Source organism: Salmo salar, chromosome 10 (assembly GCF_965601325.2).
Source record: "Salmo salar chromosome 10, fSalSal1, whole genome shotgun sequence".
Lineage (NCBI taxonomy): Eukaryota > Metazoa > Chordata > Actinopteri > Salmoniformes > Salmonidae > Salmo > Salmo salar.
In genome coordinates this window covers 28,208,719-28,231,516 of record NC_138300.1, presented here as the reverse complement: position 1 = coordinate 28,231,516, position 22,798 = coordinate 28,208,719, and the positions used below count along the sequence as shown (strand labels likewise).

The following is a 22,798-nucleotide window of genomic DNA, read 5'->3' as shown; positions in this document are numbered from 1 at the left end:
GTAGTTTGGGCTAAATTATAGATGGGCTATGTACAGGTGCAGTGATCTGGGAGCTGCTCTGATAGGTGGTGCTTAAAGCTAGTGAGGGAGATAAGTGTTTCCAGTTTCCAAGATTTTTGTAGTTCGTTATGAATTATGATTATATGAATTTAGATGGATATAAAGAGCATTGGGATTTACCTTTTCTAAGCAAAATTATAACTTCTGAAACGTTTGACAATCTTTCAGCTGTCAAAAGTCTTGCCATCCTGTGACGTTTGTGGTACGAGTCGTTTTTTTTTCTTCCATACAGACTCCTCCCCCAGAATCTTGGCCAAGTGTAAAGATGGCGTCGGTCATGGAGGGACCGCTTAGCAAATGGACTAACGTCATGAAAGGTTGGCAGTATCGCTGGTTTGTTTTGGATTACAATGCGGGTTTACTGTCATACTACACGGTGCGTATTTTCTTGTTCTTGATAATGAATAAGCCGATAACCACGGTGTCCGGTAGTATAAGTTACCAATGCATTGCTTGTCAAAACCGAGTACTGGAGTGGGGACAGAGGCCTGTGTGCCAGGAGTTGGGTTTGGGAATCTCAGCTGGCAAAAAAGGGCGGCGACTTTCCGCGACAGATCCATTGTTGACCAATCATATGCATGCTGGAGGACCAACTAACAAATTAAATGCCAGTATTTTCTCTACTTCCTGGAATTCGTTAACAATAACTACGATGTGCTGTGTTCTTTTCCTTGTTGCTAGCCTGCAGCATTTGTCATCATTGTATTTCTCATTTTCATGTCCATGTTTTGCTGTCAGTAAGACTTAAACACTGTTGATTATTCGAGGCATTAAAAGCAACGTAGTAGGAGTAATTATAAGCATGTCAATAAAGGGTGGAGGCAAGGTTAGCTAACTAATCATGTGAAAGTGAACACTTTAAAGAATATTATTCTTTTTTTCCCCTGGTTGCTTGCTTAACTTGATTGCCTGCGTAATAATAGGATTGTAGAATTCACCGTTATGGTCTACTGTCACAAGAGTCAGAGTTAGCAGACATTGCCTTACCATGCCATCCCTCTTGTGGATTTTTAGCTAATAAGCTTTGTCGCAAAAGTCGAAGGCAGGTGTATCGTTAATTGCACCCGTCATAAAACTACATAAGTTGCTACCGACATTTCGACAGCCCCCCACACTCAGTTGACAACCTAAGCCACTTGATTCTACCATATAAACAGCCTGCCACTTTGGTGGGTAAACTGAGGGATGAGGCTGGAGATATGTAACGATTGACAGGGCATTGTATGAGTTAAATATCTATGATATTTTAAAGCCAAAGAAAGGCAAACAAGCTACATAGTTTGTTTACAAACATTCAAATGACAACAAAATGTACAGTTGCACAAGCTACTAGTAACTGACCTGATAAGGCATTATAGCTAAGTCAAGAATCATTGGGCATATACTCAGTGTCCAGTTTATTAGGTATACCACCCCATTCACGAAAATGGTTTGCTCCTACAGACAGTGAGTCACGTGGCTTGTTATATAGGCATCAAGGTATTCAGCTACTGTTAGATTGAACTTTAGAATGGGCAAAACAAGTGACCTAAGCGACTTTGAGCGTGGTATTATCGTCTGTGCAAGGCACTCTGGATCCAGTATCTCTGAAAATGCCTGGCCTCCTGGCCTTTTTCACGCACAAGTCTCTTACAATTTACAGAGAATGGTGCGACAAACAACTCGTCAGTCCTTGTCACGGATGGGCTATTGCAGCAGATGACCACACCAGGTTCCACTCCTATCAGCTAAAAACAAGATGAAGCGGCTTAGGTGGGCTCGCGATTACCAACACTAGACAATTGAGCAATGGAAAAACATCACCTGGTCCGATGAATCCCAGTTCCTCTTGCGTCATGGTAGAGTCAGGATTTGGCATCAGCAGCATGAGTCCATGGCCCCATACTGCCTGGTGTCAAAAGTGCAGGCTGGTGGCAGTGGTGTAATGGTGTGGGAAATGTTTTCCTGGCACAAGTCAGGGTCCCAAGATACCAATTGAGCAACGTTTCCATGCCCTGAAGAATTCAGGCTGTTCTGGAGGCAAAGGGTGTTCCAAACCAGTACAAGATGAGTGTGCCTAATAAACTGGCCGCTGAGTGTATATGACCATGAACAGAAGGAACTTGATGAAAATATGCTCCACTGTGTCACATCAAAATGGTTCTATCTCACAAGTAACCATAAATATGCCCATTCTACTGTCATTCATGAAGATGGGAAGGTTTCACAAAGCAGATAGGCTGAACTCAATATCTCGATCCCAAATCAAAACTATCTGCTGATGCTGAACAATGTGACCCTTCAGTGAATGAAAGTAATAGGGGCACTTTCGGTTACAGTGTATGTCATCTATAGCCTGAGTGCTATCATGTTAACTTCTTGTCACGCCAAACATTTGGCTTGACAATGACCAATGAAGTTGGCAAGAGCACAAACAGATTTGTGACCAGACTATGTCATATATATATATATATATATATAAGCTATGCATTTGATACTTGCAGATGAGATGCAAGCCCAGGGCACTTACAATTCAGGTTTGCAGCTATTGTTATTAGAGAATCTTGGCTTGCTATATGTATGAAGTTCCATGAACTTTCCACTGGTGAACTTGATAATGAATTAACTTAAACTTTGGGTGGAAATGTGTATGTGGAAATGATTTAAATGAAGAAAAAAAAAGTGTATTCTTGAAACCTAATTTGTTTTCTTCTCTTCATTTTCAGTCCAAGGACAAGATGATGCGTGGCTCTAGAAGAGGTTGTGTGCGGCTCAGGGTAAGGAACTGGCCTGTTGTTCATCGTCTGCTTGGAGGGAGAGTTTGCACCAGCTAATTGAGTAGCTATTTTTCCTAACTAGCCTAATTATTTTCTCTTCTTTGTCTATACAATACACCGGGGGTCCACATCCAGTACTGCAGGGTATCCACAAATATATATTTATAATAAATGCATTTTGTTTTACATACCTACAGTAGAAAAGAGGAGAATATCTTATTTCTAGTGATGTCAACTTTATTTCTCAACTCCAATTACACTCACTGGAGTATCTGACATTGGCGCCTGCATCGCCGGGATGCCTTGGAAGGGCTCCCTGAGCAAGAAAAGGTTGAAGACCCCTGCAATACAAGGCTATTAAATATAATCACTTGCTATATGTTTGTGTAAAAATATTGCCACTAGATGGCAGTATTTGATGTATTACTTCTAATTGGACTCGACAGTTACAAAATAGGATTTTAATGTTGTGTTTCCTAAAGGATCCTAACCGGCCCATTGTGTCTTGCCCTTTTTTCCCCCTTCTGTCCTCAAGGAATTAATCATACCTAATTTAGTAGGATATGGTTCTCAGATCTGTTTGACTTTGAGGCAAATCAGAGGTTTTACTTTTAACGCTTGACAAATAGTTCGATTAAAATGTCACGGGGGCAAACTTGTTTAGCATATATTGTTTATCAAGTATCACACTGTAGTTATCTTTGTTTACTTTTTTTGACCTGTAGTTATGGCAGGAATTTGTGAGGGATCTGATGCAAAACACAATGTCAGAACCGGTTTCTTTTTGCCTAGAGACAATGCTAACAAGACCTTCAAAGACATCACACACCACACATACAAATATCTACATACAGAGTAGCTTTGAGAAAATAACATTGGCTAGGTTCTCTTCGATTGTTGCAGGTTTCATGTCAGCAACTACATTTATAAGCTTCTTTTTCAGTCAGATGATAGATAATTCGATTACAGAGACATTTCTCATGTGTTTCTTCAGTTTTGTGTGCTGGTTTTAAAGGGATACGAGTATGTTACCTTCAGTACTATCATACTACCATGCTATACATTTGACTACTTCCAGTAGTTAGTATTTACGATTCCCCTCCTTAGCTTTAGACTAAGACAGTACTGTGGATTTTACTTATGGCTTGTGAAATTTTCTCCTCAGACACATACGTAGGCTAAATGCACACCACGTGTATAAACACACATATCTCAGTCTACATTATTTATAGTCTTAATTCCACTCATGGTTAGTTGAACTCGCGTTCCTCATTTTGTCTGCCTCTGTGTGAAGCCAACAGCCAGGGAATTGTCTTTTAATGAGTCATCACATAGTGGTTCAAATGTGATAATGGACGCCTACACCTCATCAGCAGTACATGGGAAGTCTTAAAGTAACTTTCCAGAGAAAATCTAAATTTAAAAGTTAATATTCTGTTAACACACACCCAAATAATGTTGTTGACTCATCCTCTACATGTATTTGTGGCCAAAGCATAATTTGGAGAAAGAACCCTTCAAAAGCCCCACCTCAAACTGACCGTTTCAAAAAAAGCCTGCTATTGCCTCATAGAGGATGATGTCATCCTTCTGAGGAGGATGAGCTGGCCAATCAGCTGTCTACTTGCATGAATATTTTCAATGACCGGTATACACCTATACCATTCCAACACAGAAAGCTGCTTTTTAACATAAGTACTACTTACACATTTTTGTAAGGAAAACTATTTCACTCATATTGTAATTAATTATAGGTCCTATTTAATAGAAATCTGGAAACACTGGACAGTTACTTTAATGCTGATTTGTGACTTATCAAACATGTTTTATTTAAATGGCAAATGCTTATCTTTTTATTTTTCTCAGGTTGGTTTTGACTGGCAGGCAGGTTTGAGATATACTGTTGCAAGGTGCCATGCTACAGCCATAGCTCTGCAATGTTTTTCTTTCCTCCCTTCCTTCCTTGCTGCTGGTCCCTAATGTCTCTTCTCTACCCTTTCTTGCCTCTCTCTCTCACTCCACCCAGACACCCCCTCCTCTTTTCCTCCTCCTTGGTAGGTGTGTGATAGAGTGAACAAGAGAGAGGGATGGTGACGTCTCCTCTCTCACTGCCTCCTCTTCCTTTTTGCTTTTCCAGGGAGCTGTAATAGGAATCGATGATGAAGACGACAGCACATTCACCATCACTGTGGACCAGAAGACTTTCCATTTTCAAGGTTAGTCTCTTGTTCTTTTCGTTCTCCTCCTCCTCTCCCTCACCTCCCACTTTGCTCGCTTTCCTGTCGTTTGTAGTGAATCCATCAATGCTGCATTCTGCCGGCTGCTCACATGTGGGCTCTATTTGTAGCTTGTTCTCTCTTGCGCGCTCTCGCTCTTTCAAGCCTTTTTCTTCTTAGTTTTTAGAGGATTATTTTGTCGGTGCGCTAACACAGGCAGACACGCACGTCGAGCTCTAGGCATTTGAATGGCTAGTCGTCTAGAGGCTAAAGCAAGATTTATTCACAGCAAGATTCCTCTGTGATGGAAAGAAGCGAAGGAGGCTGTATTTAGAAAAAAAAGAAGATTGCTTGCATTTTCTACCGCCTATGGGAATAAAGAAATACTGCTGAGCTGCACTGCCGATCCACACCCTGAACACACCAGAGAGCCGGTTCTGGTCCCCTTCCCAGACCCCTCTTACCCCACCCCCTTCCTCCGGCCAGCAGCTGCACCGACCATCCACCCAGCGGACCACTCTCCTCCAGGTCTCTAACCTCCTTCACCCTGTCACCTCCATCGCTCCCCCCACACAGCCACCACAACCTCCACCAGCATTCTGTCCACGGTGGGCCCATTTCGTCCACCTCCATGCCCTCTCCTATTGCTATGTTCCGAAACTGTATGCTGTGGCTCTACAATAGGAAGGGTAAGGAGATGCATGATGTCTGCATGCTGGCCTCTTGTCAGGTCGAAGGGCATCACTCGGTGAAGCAGTGGTTGTAACCTTTTCCTAGGCATTTGTGTTGTTTGTTTTAGTAGCTTACTGCTTGGTTTGATTTTAATGTTTAAAAAAAAAAAAAATGTATAGTGGTTGTTTACCATGGAAGAAGTATCGTATGTTAAATGTGTCTTTAAAAATATATATTTTAGGCTAAGTTTAAAGAAACAATATTATGAAAGATTGTTTCTAAGAGGTGTTTTGTGAGGTCACCAGTGTTTATTATGATTGTTGAGGTAGGCGAATTCTATGATATTATCGGTCTGATTCAATTTGAGATTCATTTCATATCAAGTTGGTTGAGTTAGAATTCTATGGTCATAACCATGTTTTAATTTTGTCATTTGGTCTACTTGCTCTGTTATGCGTATCCAGTCAATTTTATCGGAGTTCACCCTTTAAAAGATGCACTGGTGAAAAAGGATGCTCCTCCAGATGATTCCTCCAAGTTGGAAAGTAATTATAAGATTACGTGGAAAAGATGAGAAGGTCACAGCCATTTCACAACCCATCTACCACCCAAGTCAAAAGGAATTGTTTTTAATCACCTACATCACAACAAGGGACATACCAATTTGCTCTTGAAAAGGTTACAAAAGATGTATGGGCTACTCTCCCAGATGTTGCCTGCTGGAGATGCATTACTGTTGTATACATCCTTGTAAAGGATCCAGCTGATGTTACACACATTTATTCTGGTGTGGTGGTGCTGCGGCAGGCAAGCAGGGGGGCTGTGTCGTCGTCGGAGGAGGACTAGAGCAGAGCATGGGTGAGGTATGGGGTGGCCACAGATGAAGGCTGCGGAGAGAGTGAGAATTTGTATTTCTATTTAGAGGAGCATCCATAATTCATCTGGCTCTTTTCCTGGCGGAGCATCAGAGCTGCATGAGAGGCCGTCAACTCCCCCTCCCCACTTCCCTCCCACTTCCAAAGCAGACCTTGTGTGCTAAAGAGCTCTACATGGCCCCATACAGACAAAGCTGCTTAGCCTGGGAAACTGCTGAATGCATTGGCCAAGCCCACGATGAGCAGGTCGCCTGTTGTAGAGAGGGTGTCTAGGGGTTCTAGTAATGTACGACACCCAGTCTTTGGAGTATACAGTGGGTCCTCATTTAGTAGTTGCGTAATACCGTGGCGCGGGATGCTGCGGTATGTTACGGCGTGTTACAGTGCATGACATCATAGTATTTACTGTTAGTCGTTATTGCAGTTAATGCTCGTTCGAACCACCAGAAGGAATCTTTGAGGGCATCTTTTTGAAGCTTGTTGGTGCTTGCTTCCTTTTCCAAATAATCCTACAGAGGTCCATGCAGGCCAGACATTTTGATTGCAATAACCTATCTGAAAGAGCGTATTCTAAGGTTTTTAAATATTCAAGTTTTTCCAAACAACACACACATTTTTCAAAATATAACGTTTTCCTAGAATAACCACATCTCCATGCGTAGCCTACTAGCAACAATCAGCAAATACCTATTTGGAAAAAATATCCTTTCTATTTAATTCTGTTGTATTCAATCATATTATTATTGTAAAATATGCACTGAGTGTACAAAACATTAGGAACCCATGCTCTTTCCATGACAGACTGACCAGGTGAATCCAGGTGAAATCTATGATCCCTTATTGATGTCACTTGTTAAATCCACTTCAATCAGTGTAGATGAAGGGGAGGAGACGGGTTAAAGAAGGATTTTTAAGCCTTGAGATAATTGAGACATGGATTGTGTATGTGTGCCATTCAGAGGGGGAATGGGCAAGACAATAGATTTAAGTGCCTTTGAACAGGGTATGGTAGTAGGTGCCAGGTGCACCGGTTTGAGTGTGTCAAGAACTGCAACGCTGCTGGGATTTTCACGCTCAACAGATTCTTGTTTATCAACTACCACCCAAAGCATATCCATCCAGCGGTCAAAAACGAGTCTTTGATAGGGCTATGACGGTAATTGGATAACTGTGACATGGACGGTTTTGGGTCAAGACCATCATGAAAATAAAATAAGTCAAAACCATTTAATAAAAAATGCTAGTTAAAAAAGCGTATGTTTTAGCAACTTTATTTTAATATAGATATACCTACCCATAGCCCATAGGTAACTATTTGATTATATGGTATTGTTTTGCTAACTTAGTCCATCTATTAAACTATATACATCGCCTCCTCTTTTCGACTATCTTTTGATGCGCTGCAATCAGCAAATCCGCTATATGCATGGATAGGAGAGATTCTTTAAAGGTCAATTCAGTTCATTGAAGATGGGAGGGGGTGGGGTAAAATGTGGGGACTGGGGCTAACTATAATACCTATACTGTAGATCCATTGGGTGGGGGTGGATGGGTATGCCTTTTTTCATTGTTACTGTAAATCGGAGGAGTGAGGTGATAAAGATGGCTCTCGTAGCAAAACAAATGTAACAGCTAACGACGATGGAGAACCAGATGACTTGGACCAGTCTGTTTGCAAAAAACGTACCTATGAAGAATTCCAGAACCACAAACGGGACACCGATAAATGGCAAGAACTGGCAGACAGTCTAACTTCTTATGTACAGTGGGGGAAAAAGTATTTGATCCCCTGCTGATTTGGTATGTTTGCCCACTGATAAAGAAAGGATCAGTCTATAATTTTAATGGTAGGTTTATTTGAACAGTGAGAGACAGAATAATAAAAAAAATATCCAGAAAAACGCATGTCAAAAATGTTATAAATTGATTTGCATTTTAATGAGGGAAATAAGTATTTGACCCCCTCTCAATCAGCAAGATTTCTGGCTCCCAGGTGTCTTTTATACAGGTAACGAGCTGAGATTAGGAGCACACTCTTAAAGGGAGTGCTCCTAACCGCAGCTTGTTACCTGTAAAAAAGACACCTGTCCATAGAAGCAATCAATCAATCAGATTCCAAACTCTCCACCATGGCCAAGACCAAAGAGCTCTCCAAGGATGTCAAGGACAAGATTGTAGACCTACACAAGGCTGGAATGGGCTACAAGACCATCGCCAAGCAGCTTGGTGAGAAGGTGACAACATTTGGTGCGATTATTCGCAAATGGAAGAAACACAAAAGAACTGTCAATATCCCTCGGTCTGGGGCTCCATGCAAGATCTCACCTCGTGGAGTTGCAATGATCATGAGAACGGTGAGGAATCAGCCCAGAACTACACGGGAGGATCTTGTCAATGATCTCAAGGCAGCTGGCACCATAGTCACCAAGAAAACAATTGGTAACACACTACGCCGTGAAGGACTGAAATCCTGCAGCGCCCGCAAGGTCCCCCTGCTCAAGAAAGCACATATACATGCCCGTCTGAAGTTTGCCAATGAACATCTGAATGATTCAGAGGACAACTGGGTGAAAGTGTTGTGGTCAGATGAGACCAAAATTGAGCTCTTTGGCATCAACTCAACTCGCCGTGTTTGGAGGAGGAGGAATGCTGCCTATGACCTCAAGAACACCATCTCCACCGTCAAACATGGAGGTGGAAACATTATGCTTTGGGGGTGTTTTTCTGCTCAGGGGACAGGACAACTTCACCGCATCAAAGGGACGATGGACGGGGCCATGTAACGTCAAATCTTGGGTGAGAACATCCTTCCCTCAGCCAGGGCATTGAAAATGGGTCGTGGATGGGTATTCCAGCATGACAATGACCCAAAACACACGGCCAAGGCAACAAAGGAGTGGCTCAAGAAGAAGCACATTTAAGGTCCTGGAGTGGCCTAGCCAGTCTCCAGACCTTAATCCCATAGAAAATCTGTGGAGGGAGCTGAAGGTTCAAGTTGCCAAACGTCAGCCTCGAAACCTAAATGACTTGGAGAAGATCTGCAAAGAGGAGTGAGACAAAATCCCTCCTGAGATGTGTGCAAACCTGGTGGCCAACTACAAGAAATGTCTGACCTCTGTGATTGCCAACAAGGGTTTTGCCACCAAGTACTAAGTCATGTTTTGCAGAGGGGTCAAATACTTATTTCCCTCATTAAAATGCAAATCATTTTATAACATTTTTGACATGGGTTTTTCTGGATTTTTTTGTTGTTGTTATTCTGTCTCTCACTGTTCAAATAAACCTACCATTAAAATTATAGACTGATCATTTCTTTGTAAGTGGGCAAACGTACAAAATCAGCAGGGGATCAAATACTTTTTTCCCCCACTGTAGGAATGGTGCCCTTCAGAATGGTGAAGAACCCCACCTTCATAGAAATGCTCTGTAAATTTGACAGTTAACGGGGAGAAAGTACAGTATTTCTCTCAAATAGCGGTCCCTACCTTGTTCAACAAGGTGGAGGTTCAGACAGCTAAAGGATGTCTTAACATTTTTATTATTTATTAAAAAATATATATATATTTGCACTGGTGAAGTGTAAATATGACTGGACACTTAAATCCCACTGTTTGGAAACAACCTACATGGCGGAATCCCACACAGCCGACAACCTGGCTGAAGTCCTGCATTCGGGCTTGACTGGGCCCTTGACTAAAATAAACGGTCCTGTATCACCACAGACACCGGGGCCAACATTGTGGCAACTGAACTGGCCTTGGCAAAATTGCTTTGGCCACAATCTCCATTTTACCGTCACCAACGGTGTGAACAGCGAGAGCACACGCACCGAGTTCGGGTTCTAAGCCTATGTAGAGCCCTAGTGAAGGCCCAGACAGAGCTGAACCTCAAATCACAGCCTCATTCTGGTGAGAAATTAAGTTTAATCAGCTATAATAACCATTTATATACAGCATATTCAATGTTAAAAGAATAAGCTATGCTATGTGAAATTATTGTTCATGTATAATTATGTTATTCAGATGCCCTTGGAAATCAACAAACAAAATAGGCATATTTCCTTGAACCATTCAAGGGCGGTTTTGCGGAGAGATTAAACCTAATCCTAGACTAAATTGCACTTTTAAACTGGACTAAATGAGATTGCATTTCTCAGACATGGTTTAAAATAGTCTGACTTGCCCTAGTCTAGATTTTAAAAGTCTGTGTTCCAGAAGGATGATTTAGAGCTAGATCTAAATAAAGGCTTAAATTTAACCTGGACAGAGGCAGGTTTAACTTCAGATGAATGGATGTGTGCCCCCAGGTTGTTCTGGGCAATGGAGGAAGATGGATTAACTAGTCTATTTCAATGATGATCAAAGAGCACCAAGGCCAGACAGAAGTTTGCTTATAGACAGGAGCAACCCACTGAATGATTTTGATTAAATCAATTTCCATGACCGCTGACGTATGTACTAAGAAAATGCAGCTGACATTTGTTTGCTTGAACCAAGCCTTTCATCTGACTCTTTGGGCAAGGCCCATCCTTCCTTCCCTATAAGTTCTGATCACCGTGAGGTTTATGGCTTCTGTAGCCTTCCATCGTGAAACAGGATATTTGTGTGGTGCAAGTGATCTGACTGTATGCAGAATAGTCCACAAAGACTGCAATGCTATATGTGAATTGAAAGACAATTACATGAAGTTCCCTGATGCTGCTGCCCAAGCCAACGACAAGGTAGAGTTCTATGAGTATGGGAACTTCCCACAAGTAATTGGATGTATAGATGGATGTCATATTCCCATTGTGTCCCTCTACAGCAGATGCCGAGGAGTGTACATTTACATTTTAGTCATTTAGCAGACGCTCTTATCCAGAGCGACTTACAGTAGTGAATGCATACATTTCATACATTTTTTTCCCCCTCTGTACTGGTCCCCCGTGGGAATCGAACCCACAACCCTGGCGTTGCAAACACCATGCTCTACCAACTGAGCTACATGGGACGAGGCGCTGTTGCACCGCCTTCACCACATTGTTTGTGTGGGTGGACCATTTCAGTTTGTCCGTGATGTGTACGCCGAGGACCTTAACTTTCCACCTTCTACACTACTGTCCCGTCGATGTGGATAGGGGGGGTGCACCCTCTGCTGTTTCTTGAAGTCCACGATCATCTCCTTTTGTTTTGTTGACGTTGAGTGAGTTTTAAAAAAAGTTTTAAAAAAGAAAAAAAAGCTGTGGGTTGTTTTTAAATCGCCTATTTCGCCTGTCGGAAGGCAGCGGTTTCGGTAAATAGGTCACCTAATAGATTGTTGAGTTAGTAAAAGAGACGCCGAGCCAGGTATGTCGCAATATTAAAAAATGTGTATATATATACACATTTTATATATATATATATACACACACACACACAAAGCAATTGGCTATTGCTGTAAAGAAAAGACGATGAAAAGACAGATTAGTAGTTATAAAAATTCTCAATTTACAGTAACTGAGCAAACAGTTAATGGCACTAGCAGAGCATATCCCTGGTGAGTGTGCATATTCACTGTCTTTATCATTGGTTTATTGTCACTTGAAAGTTGCATTAAAAAAAGATTCTGTAGAAAGGAAAATAAATATTATTAGCCTAAATGATGAATATCCATTTTACTCATCACATTAGGAATAGAATGCTTCATATTTTTGTGGTGAAAATTAGCTTCCCCAACTCCCTGCGTATGAGCAGGACAGTGAGGCCTAAATGCGCTAATGCTGTGCTCCCCACCCCCCTCCATCGAGTACTCAAAGTATTAAAATAACATGTATCCCCCATTCCAAAGAGGGGAAATAGGTGAGAGTTTGAAAGCCCGCTCTTCCACTCTGTGGACAAAGAATCCTATTGTTGATCTGTCAGACGGGCTACAATTTTGGTATTTTATTAGGATCCCCATTAGCTGTTGCAAAAGAAGCCGCTTCTCTTCCTTGGATCCACACAAAACACAATACAGAATGACATAATACAGAACATCAATTGACAAGAACAGCTCAAAGACAGAACTACATAAAAAAAATAAAAAAATAAACATTAATAAAAAAAGGAAATGCACATGTAGCCTACATATCAATGCATACACAACTATCTAGGTCAAATAGGGGAGAGGCGTTGTGCCGTGAGGTGTTGCTTTGTGATTTTAAAATCAGGTTTGCTGTTTATTTGAGCAATATGAGATGGAAGTTCCATTCAATTAGGGCTCTATATAATTCTATTCGCTTTCTTGAATTTGTTCTGCATTTGGGAACTGTGAAAAGACCCCTGGTGGCATGTCTGGTGGGATAAGTGTGTGTGTCAGCTGTGTGTAAGTTGACTTTGCAAACCATTTGGGATTTTCAACACAATGTTTCTTATAAAAAGAAGTGGTGCAGTCAGTCTCTCCTCAACTCTTAGCCAAGAGAGACTGGCATGCATAGTATTTATATCAGCCTTCTGATTCCAATGAAAAGCAAAACGTGCCTCTCTGTTCTGAGCCAGCTGCAGCTTCACTAGGTATTTCCTTGCAGCACTGGACCACACAACTGGACAATAATCAAGATTAGTCAAAACTAGAGCCTGCATAACTTGCTTTTGGAGTGTGGTGTCAAAAAAGCAGAGCATCTCTTTGTTACGGACAGACCTCTCCCCATCTTTACAACCATTGAATCTATATGTTTTGACCATGATAGTTTACAATCTAAAGTAATGCCAAGTCATTTAGTCTTCTCAACTTGTTCAACAGCCACATCATTCATTACCAGATTCAGCTGCGGTCTAGAACTTAAGGAATGATATGTACCAAATACAATGCTCTTAGTTTTGAAAATGTTCAGGACCAGTTTATTACTGACCACCCATTCCAAAACAGACTGCAACTCTTTGTTAAGGTTTTCAGTGACTTCATTAGCTGTGGTTGCTGATGTGTATATGGTTGAATCATCAGCGTACATGGACACACATGCTTTGTTTAATGCCAGTGGCAGGTCGTTGGTAAAAATAGAAAGAGTAGAGGGCCTAGAGAGCTGCCCTGCGGTACACCACACTTTACATGTTTGACATTAGATGCTCACATTAAAGAAAAGTTCTATTAGATGGCTCTGAATCCACGATATGGCAGAGGTTGAAAAGCCATAACAAGTTTTTTTCAACAACAGGTTATGGTCAATAATATCAAAGACTGCACTGAAATCTAACAATACAGCTCCCACAATCTTCTTATTATCCATTTCTTTCAACCAATCATCAGTAATTTGTGTCAGTGCAGTGCATGTTGAGTTTCCTTCTCTATAACGTGCTGAAAGTCTGTGGTTAATTTATTTACAGAGAAATAGCATTGTATATGGTTGAACACCCATTTTTTAAAAACAGTTTGCTAAGAGCTGGCAGCAAGCTTATATGTCTGCTGTTAGAACCAGTAAAGGCCGCTTTACCACTCTTGGGTAGCAGAATTACTTTGGCTTCCCTCCAGGTCTGAGGACAAAGATTTTTAATCTGAGCCTAGAGGAAAGTATGAAAGATAGGAGTGGCTATGGAATCAGCTACCATTCTCAGTAGCTTTCCATCTAAGTTGTCAATGCCAGGAGGTTTGTCATTTATTGATTGATAACAATCATTTTCCCACCTCCCACACTAACTTTACAAAATTCAAACTTGCAATGCTTTTCTTTGATTATTAGTTTTTTTATGCATGACAGTCCAACACATTGGTTCCCAAAGACCCATAAAATAATACACAACTCCTTGTACCTTGACATGAATGGGGTATGGTGGCCGACAACCTTACAGAGTTAGAATTCTTTCAGCAAAAAACAAATCACTGCATTTGCAGTGGGCTAATGAGCTAGAACACTAGAGAATTGGAACCACATTGCCTGGTCTGCTGTATCCCGGTTCCTGCTGTTTCACGCTGATGGGAGGACTAGGGTATGGAGAAAACAATACATCCATCAGGTGCATCCCTTCATGTCTGCAATGTATCCATCTGCAAATAGATTTTTTTCAATAGGATAATGCCACAATGCTAGGATTGTCCAGGAATGGTCCCACAAACTTGACAGTGAATTTGGCTTACTGCAGTGGCCTGCCCAGTCACCAGATCTCAATTCAATTGAGCATCTGTGGGATGAGATTGAATGAGATATTCACAGTAGAGATCCACTACAAGCCAACTTGACACAACTGTGGGAAACATTGGAGTTATTATGGGGCAGCACCATTGTGGAACGCTTTCGAGTCCATGCCCCGATGAATTGAGGCTGTTCTGAAGGCAATGCATATTTAGGGGTTCCTAATGTTTAGTACACTCAGTGTATGTGTGACTGGAAGTAGGACAGAGAAATATAAGCGTTTGATGTCCGCTAAATGAACATAGCATAAATCATTCTTAGTATTCTGTCCTGTCGATTTTTTTTATTTTTTTATTAGTATTTTTATTTTTTTATGACCTTCCTAAACAAAATATTAATGGATTACTTTGTGTATATTAAATGGATTTATTAGACTGGTGCCCATTGGTACTCGTCAAGTCCCGACTGTTCTACTGTTATACGGTGCAACAGACTTTCATGGCGCATTGAGGATGAAATGCTCAGTTTGTCTTTTACGATATTTATCTAAAAGTAGGCCTACTGTTACTGTCATTTCACATCTAGGAAAAGTCAGGGACAGGTGGGTTGAAGGTTATTTTAATTCAGTCATTGAAATTATGTAGAACTGTAGGCCTAAGAGCATGTCCTGTTTAACGTACCTTATTGGCGTGAAGGCCTACTTCAATATACATTGCATTTGGAAAGTATTCAGACCCCTTGACTTTTCCCAAATTTTGTTACGTTACAGCCTTATTCTAAAATTGATTAATTCGTTTTTTCCCCTCACAATTCTACACACAATACCCCATATTGACAAAGCAAAAACTGGTTTTTAGAAATGTTAGAAAATGTATACAAAATGATATATTCCATTTGCATAAGTATTCAGACTCTTTACTCAGTACTTTGTGTCGCTGCACAGCTATTTTCAGGTCTCTCCAGAGATGTTTGATTGGTTTCAAGTCTGGGCTCTGGCTGGGCCACTCAAGGACTTTCGGAGACTTGTCCCGAAGCAACACCTGCGTTGTCTTGGCTGTGTGCTTAGGATTGTTGTCCTGTAGGAACGTGAACCTTCGCCCCAGTCTGAGGTCTTGATTGCTCTGGAGCAGGATTTCATCAAGGATCTCTCTGCAGTTTGCTCCGTTCATCTTTCCCTCGATCCTGGCTAGTCTCCCAGTCCCTGCCACTGAGAAACATCCCCACAGCATGATGCGTCCACCACCATGCTTCAGTGTAGGGATGGTGCCAGGTTTCCTCCAGACGTGACGCTTGGCATTCAGCCCAAAGAGTTCAATCAAAGAGAGAATCTTGTTTCGCATGGTCTGAAAGTCCTTTAGGTGCCTTTTGGCAAACTCCAAGCGGGCTGTCTCGGTGGTTCCAAACTTCCTCCATTTAAGAATGATGGAGGCTGCTGTGTTCTTGGGGACCTTCAGCGCTGCAGACATTTTTTGGTACCCTTCCCTAGATCTGTGCCTCGACACAATCCTGTCTCGGAGCTCCACAGACAATTCCTTTTGACCTCATGGCTTGGTTTTTGCTCTGACATGCACTGTCAACTGTGGGACCTTGTATAGACAGCGGTGTGCCGTTCCAAATTGTGTCCAATCAATTGAATTTACCACAAGGAAGACTCCAATCAAGTTGCAGAAACATCTCAAGGATGATCAATGGAAACAGGATGCACCTGAGCTCAATTACGAGGCTCATAACAAATGGTCTGAATACTTCTATAATTTTGCTAAATATTCTAAAAACCTGTTTTCGCTTTGTCATTTTGGGGTATTGTGTGTAGATGAGATGTTTTTATTTATTTAATCCATTTTAGAATACGGCTATAACGTAACAAAATGTGGGGTCTGAATACTTTCTGAATGATCTGAATTTGTTAATGTCATCACACAGCATACAAGTCATTCATGCCTTTAAATACAATCAAGCAAACCAAATAACAAAGGGAGCCTTGAATAATTAATCAATAAATAAACTGCAACATGTCGGCTATAGCAGCAGCATTCACGAATGCATGCGATTGGTTTTAATCTTGGGCTGTACTAAAGACTTTTAAAACCTCTTGTTAGAACAGACTATATGGGATTGATTTATAATTTGTTTGTAGATTATTATTGTCTTTGTTTATACTGTTCCAAACAGTCAGAAAAGAGATTGTAATCTAACAGCATGTTTGACAGGCACTGTAATAAGCACGCAGCTCTCTATCCTCTTACACTTCTTGATTTTGTTATTGTTATTATTACAATTATTGTTATTTTAATAATTATAAGTAATGTAATTATCATTAGTAGGCTTAGTAGACTAGTAGCCTTGTATAACCACCATTGAGCGGTAGGCCTAAGAGCATGCCTTTTTACAGTAGCATATGTATAGCCTACCTAAAACATCTGTTAATACATTTCAAGTCCCTTAAAAATAGAAATCAACTCGGCAAGAGTATTGTCCTGCTTCTTTTGTATTCCAATTAATTGATTGAATAGGTAAGGCTGCCAAATAATTTACACCTGACTCATAGCTTTGTAGCGTATTTACAGTGCACTTTCAGTCTGAGAAGTGCATCCCAAGCTTTCTGTAGTTCATTTTATTTATCAACAATTACATTGAGCAAAGGGCACTCACATCGGCCATTCACGGTGAGTGCATTAGCCTTTCCTCCGCCCAACCCTGACCATCTCCTCCCTCACCCCCTTCAACGAGTCATTCTCCGCCTGACTCCATTGCCACCGAATGCATCTTTATTGTTGTTGTTAACATTCCGGTCTGAAATAAATCATTACATATAATCATATATGCATTAACCATAAGATGTGCCTTCTGTCTTTCTGCGTGGTAAAAGGGTTAAGTACACGTGATTACAGTGTTAAAACAGAAAAAAAATCAAAGGTTAACAGTTCAGGCATTCATTTCAAGTGGTTAAGGTTTGGGGAAGGCTTAAAACAAAATAATAAAAAACGACGCGCTACGACCGTTAGGTATCAGCATTAGCATTGTGAAATGCGGCAGCGCAAATTGATAACGAAGTCTATTTCTAGTTATCAGTCTGCGCTCCTACTCTCACTCAGATGACTGACCGCAGCATTCACACTTAGCCAAGCTATTAGACTATCTTTTTGTAAATTAATAAACACTTGATTTTCGAAAAAGTAGATACTTGTGCTGTACAGCCCGACATAAGAAATCTGAGTGAATTTACTGTTTTTTGAAGTTATTGTTTTTAGCTTTATTTGTAGGCTAATTCAGGCTTTTGTTCATAGACCATAAACCTGTGCAGCTGGTAAAAGTTTGAGTTGGCCTTTACTAAATAAATGTATAATTTCTGCAACCTATTTGATTTGGGGTATTTAAGTTTCAATGAAACAATTTTATTATCTAAACAATATTGATATAAATATCTTGTTATATCAGCTGTCGACTTTCATTAGGTTATTAGAAGGCTATTTCAAAGCGATTTTTAGTTGTCAATGTGCAACATTGTGAAAATATATTTTTAATCGTATTTTATTGGCTAATCGAACACACGGCCCCTTATTTCTTCAATATAATAATTTACTCATTCATAAGGGTAGCCCTTTCCTGCAGTCAAATGACCTAGTGTCCTCATGGGTGGAATGTTATTCATATTTTTCAGAATTTCATAATCAACAGTTTATTCAACATTGAAAATCCAGTGTTTCGATGTCAAACAGTTTTGTTATTTCAGGCTCCTGTGATGTATATAAAGTGTAATATTGGGATGCAAACTCAATGTAATACATTTGAACTCTATATTTGAGATGGTACATTTTCTTTTTTTAAGCCCATAACAATGTGTGTGAGGTGCATACTTTTTTGTTGTTGTTTCAAAGTAGATTTGTTTTAAGACTACCACGAAACACTGTGACCTTGATTTAGCCCACTGCAGTAAAAGGTTATTAAAACCGATAGGTCTTAGGGCCGCAGTAAATTTTATTAGATTACCAGGTTCATTTTTCTAAAGATTTTACTGCCTACAGTATGTAGGCCTACAGTAGAGAGGGGCTAGCCGATTTTATAGCTTTAATATGCTTGTTCTCAACATTGATGAAAAATGAACTCTATAGGCTAATAGGTGTGTTGGAAACTGACAAGCTCACAACACGCATCTGATTATTCATTAGGATTTATTTGATTTCATTTGTTGACATTCATTTTAACCATAAAGTCACAAATAATTGGAACATAAACAACATGAGCATATGAACTTGGTCAAAAATGTTCTTTAGGAAAGATGATCAGAAACAATGTGTCGGTACTTATTTGTGGCTTTGGTTCAAAATGAGTCAAAATAGCCTAAATGAATACATTTAAATTGTCTAAATAAACTGGTACATTTAAAATATTGTCCGACATTCTGCTAATTTTCTGATCTATTAAACATTTGATCTCCATACAGTTTTCTGTTTCCAAAACTAGGATCTATAACAGAGTGGACTGGGTTTTGGAGACTTTACCATTGTTTCTAAAAATGTGCATTGTTTGAAAGGAGTGCAAGGACGAATGGAGTTATTGCAACGCGTACTTCACAAAGTAGGTGTTCCCTAATAGAAATACGCAAATACATGCTAGAACGCGCCAGTAGGCTCTCGCTAGCTAATGCTTGGCCCTGCACACTTCCTTGCTTGTTCTTCCCACTATGATTAATTTGCTCCCATTGGAAATGACAGGCTGTGGTCTATCTGGGGTTAGTTATACAAATCTTTACTAATAGGCTACAGTCCAGTTACAGCTACTTCTGACAAAGTTGGAACAAAAAAATATATATATTTTCACAGGTGTGAGATGTTGTGCACGCGGGACAGAAGAGAAAGTCTTACACTTCTAAATTCATTCATCCTCTTCATCCTCTTCATCCTCATCATTCAGTTCATTCATTATTCAATCGTGGAGTCGTGCACAATTATCAGTTTCTATCACCTATTCATTGACGTTATTCATTCAGCAAGGAGAGAGACGAATAAGTGCCTAGGTACCAACTCTTTTTCATTGTGCCCAAAAGCGTAATGTGGTCCAACTCTCCCTTGTGGTGGTCTGGCGCAATGACACAGTAATGCAATGTGGTATAGTACGTTACAACTTACCTCAATGTCCCACGGCATAGTCTCAAAACTTACTTCAACCCCCTCTCTCTCCTCCAATCAAGATACTACTTTATTGTGTTTACCAAAAACTGTTGTGCGTCACGCCATCTAGCTTCTCTCTCTGTATTACAGAACATTCCATTCATTTAGCCAAATGATGGGAAGCAGAAGAAGAGGTGAACAATAAATAATTCACATCCTTTGGATGTGTCCTGAAGAGTAGTTTGGATTAGTGTGTTTTTAGGAATGTGATAATGAATAAGCAGAGAGGAAATGGAGTCATGTCATCTGCTGCTTGTTAGACACACTGCTAGAGCCTGTCTAAACACTGTCACCTTGCTGAAGGCTCTCGGGTTTGTCCACTGCCCATCTCTGTATCTCTCTGTGCCTGGCTATCAGTAATAAGACGTGCTCTAGAGAATGGCCTCTTTGTGCACTAATGGCCCAGGAGTTGCACTTTGCTTTCAGCCAGAGGAGCCACTCTACCTTCCTGGGGAGAAGGGAAGCATTAGGCCCTAATTGGGTTGTGAGAACGTGCCATGTCATGGCCTGTTTGGGCTCAGTGTTGAACACTCAGGCACTGCACAGGTTTCTGATCTGCCTGGGCCTCAAACCACCACATTCATACCAAGAGTTCTGATTTTCCCAGTTCATATTATGTGAATGAGGGAAATTATAGCCATGAGGACTACCAAAACGGAAGTGTGTTTGCTGTACAGAACAATAGTTTTATTGGTCTCCAAGTTATGTAAGTGTTCAATATATTATATTAGTGTTAATGATTTGCTGTTGCTATCACTTCATCAGCAATGTCTGTAGCTTATATCACACTCAAGACTGACCCCAGTAATGATGGTTGGTGTTATGACAGATGGTGTATCCTCTCATGAGACTGCATCCCCTTTAGTAAGGAGTGGCCATGTTTGGGATGCACTGTAAATAGCACACAGGGATGGCACATTGCTTGCTTGCAGGTCACAGATAGGTGTGGAACTGACCGAACAGTGCATCCTCACTGTCACACAAAGAGCTTAAGGTAGAAGGGGGATGCATCAAGTGCATGCAACCAAGTGGTAACTACTACTGTTTTCACGTAGGATTTACGGTATTTGCCTGTAACAAAAAATTGGGCAATGTTCTATATTAGAAACAGGCCCATTATTACCACATTCTTGGCTGCATACGCCTTTTATACCACTTGTGTGCATGTCGGCATGCTGGGGACCAGTGGTAGTAGTGGTGTGCAGATTTGGGTGGGCGTCTATTTTAATAAATCCATTAAATATACACCAAAATAAATCCATTATTCGTTTGTCTAGGCAGGTCTTAAGAAACATACGAATAATAAAATGCATTTTCAAAAGGAAAAAATATAGCATATTTTAAGTTTTAATGTCAAATGAAATCGATAACTCCTTATTTTGTTCATTAAACAGACAAGACAAACCTACCCGATCACAGTCAACACGCATATATTTTATAATGGAATATAACATAATAAAATACATATTTCCCCCCACAACTTGTGTCACGGGAACGTGTTGAGCCGCTGTCATATAAAAACATAATATTTTGAAACGGAACATAATATTTTTTTTATGCACGTTTCGCTCCACTTTCTTTGAGAGCAGGCGTAGGGTCTTACCTTAAGCATGATACCGATTTGAAAATAATAGCTATCATATTTTAAATGAATTTTTAACTTTTTTTTTTTAACTTTAACTTCTCTAGGGTAGGGGGCAGTATTTTGACGTCCGGATGAAAGGCGTGCCCAAATTAAACTGCCTGCTACTCAGGCTCAGAAGGTAGGATATGCATATTATTAGTAGATTTGGATAGAAAACACTCTGAAGTTTCTAAAACTGTTTGAATGATGTCTGTGAGTATAACAGAACTCATATGGCAGGCAAAAACCTGAGAAAAATCTAACCAGGAAGTGTGGAAATCTGAGGTGTGAAGTTTTTCCCTATATAGTGACTTAGGGTTCATTTTGCACTTCCTAAGGCTTCCACTAGATGTCAACAATCTTTAGAATGTTGTTTCATGCTTCTACTGTGAAAATGGAGCGAACAAGAGGGCCTGGAAGTTGATGAGTGAGAAAATGACATGAGCTCAGAGGCGCGCGCTTACGTGAGAGTTAGCTGTGTTCCTTTTCTTTTCTGAAGACATTGGAATTGTCCGGTTGGAATATTACTGAAGATTTATGTTAAAAACGTCCTAAAGATTGATGCTATACATCGTTTGACATATTTCTACGAACGTAAATATAACTTTTTTTTTTTACTTTTCGTCGTGACATTTTGTGCGAGCTTCCTGCATTTGGAGTAGTGGACTGAACGCGCGAACAAAAAGGAGGTATTTGGACATAAATGATGGACTTTATCGAACAAAACAAACATTTATTGTGGACCTGGGATTCCTGGGAGTGCATTCCGATGAAGATCATCAAAGGTAAGTGAATATTTATAATATTATTTCTGAGTTTTGTTGACTCCACAAAATGGCGGGTTTGGTTTTGTGTCTGAACACTGTACTCAGATTATTGCAAAATTTCATTTCGCCGTAAAGCTTTTTTGAAATCTGACACAGCGGTTACACTTCTCCTTAATGCATCTATAATTCTTTAAATAACTGTTGAATATTTTATCAACGTTTATGATGAGTATTTCTGCAAATTGATGTGCTCATTCACCGGATGTTTGGGAGGCAAAACATTTTTGATCATTACACGCCGATGTAAAATGGGGTTTATGGATATAAATATGAACTTTATCGAGCAAAACATACATGTATTGTGTAACATGAAGTCCTATGAGTGCCATCTGATGAAGATCATCAAAGGTTAGTGATTAATTTTAGCTGTATTTCTGGTTTTTGTGACACCTCTCCTTGCTTGGAAAATGGCTGTGTGGTTTTTCTTGTTTAGGTGCTGTCCTAACATAATCTAATGTTATGCTTTTGCCGTAAAGCCTTTTTGAAATCGGACAATGTGGTTGGATTAACGAGAAGTGTATCTTTAAAATGGGAT

At 40.3% G+C, this 22,798-nt stretch overlaps 1 protein-coding gene across 2 annotated transcripts in view; it reads left to right on the top strand.

The window, feature by feature from the left end:
- The first annotated feature begins 283 nt into the window (after positions 1-283).
- The window catches only part of LOC106613904 (oxysterol-binding protein-related protein 9), a 46,700-nt gene continuing 24,185 nt past the window's right edge, over positions 284-22,798 (top strand). The window contains exons 1-3 of one of the 2 annotated variants that reach the window (XM_014216656.3): positions 284-436; positions 2,766-2,816; positions 4,954-5,032. In XM_014216656.3, the coding sequence (XP_014072131.1) occupies positions 326-436; positions 2,766-2,816; positions 4,954-5,032 (241 nt within the window). In that variant the 5' untranslated portion in view covers positions 284-325. The remainder of the gene's footprint in view (positions 437-2,765; positions 2,817-4,953; positions 5,033-22,798) is intronic. The other variant, XM_014216655.3, reaches the window with a different exon arrangement.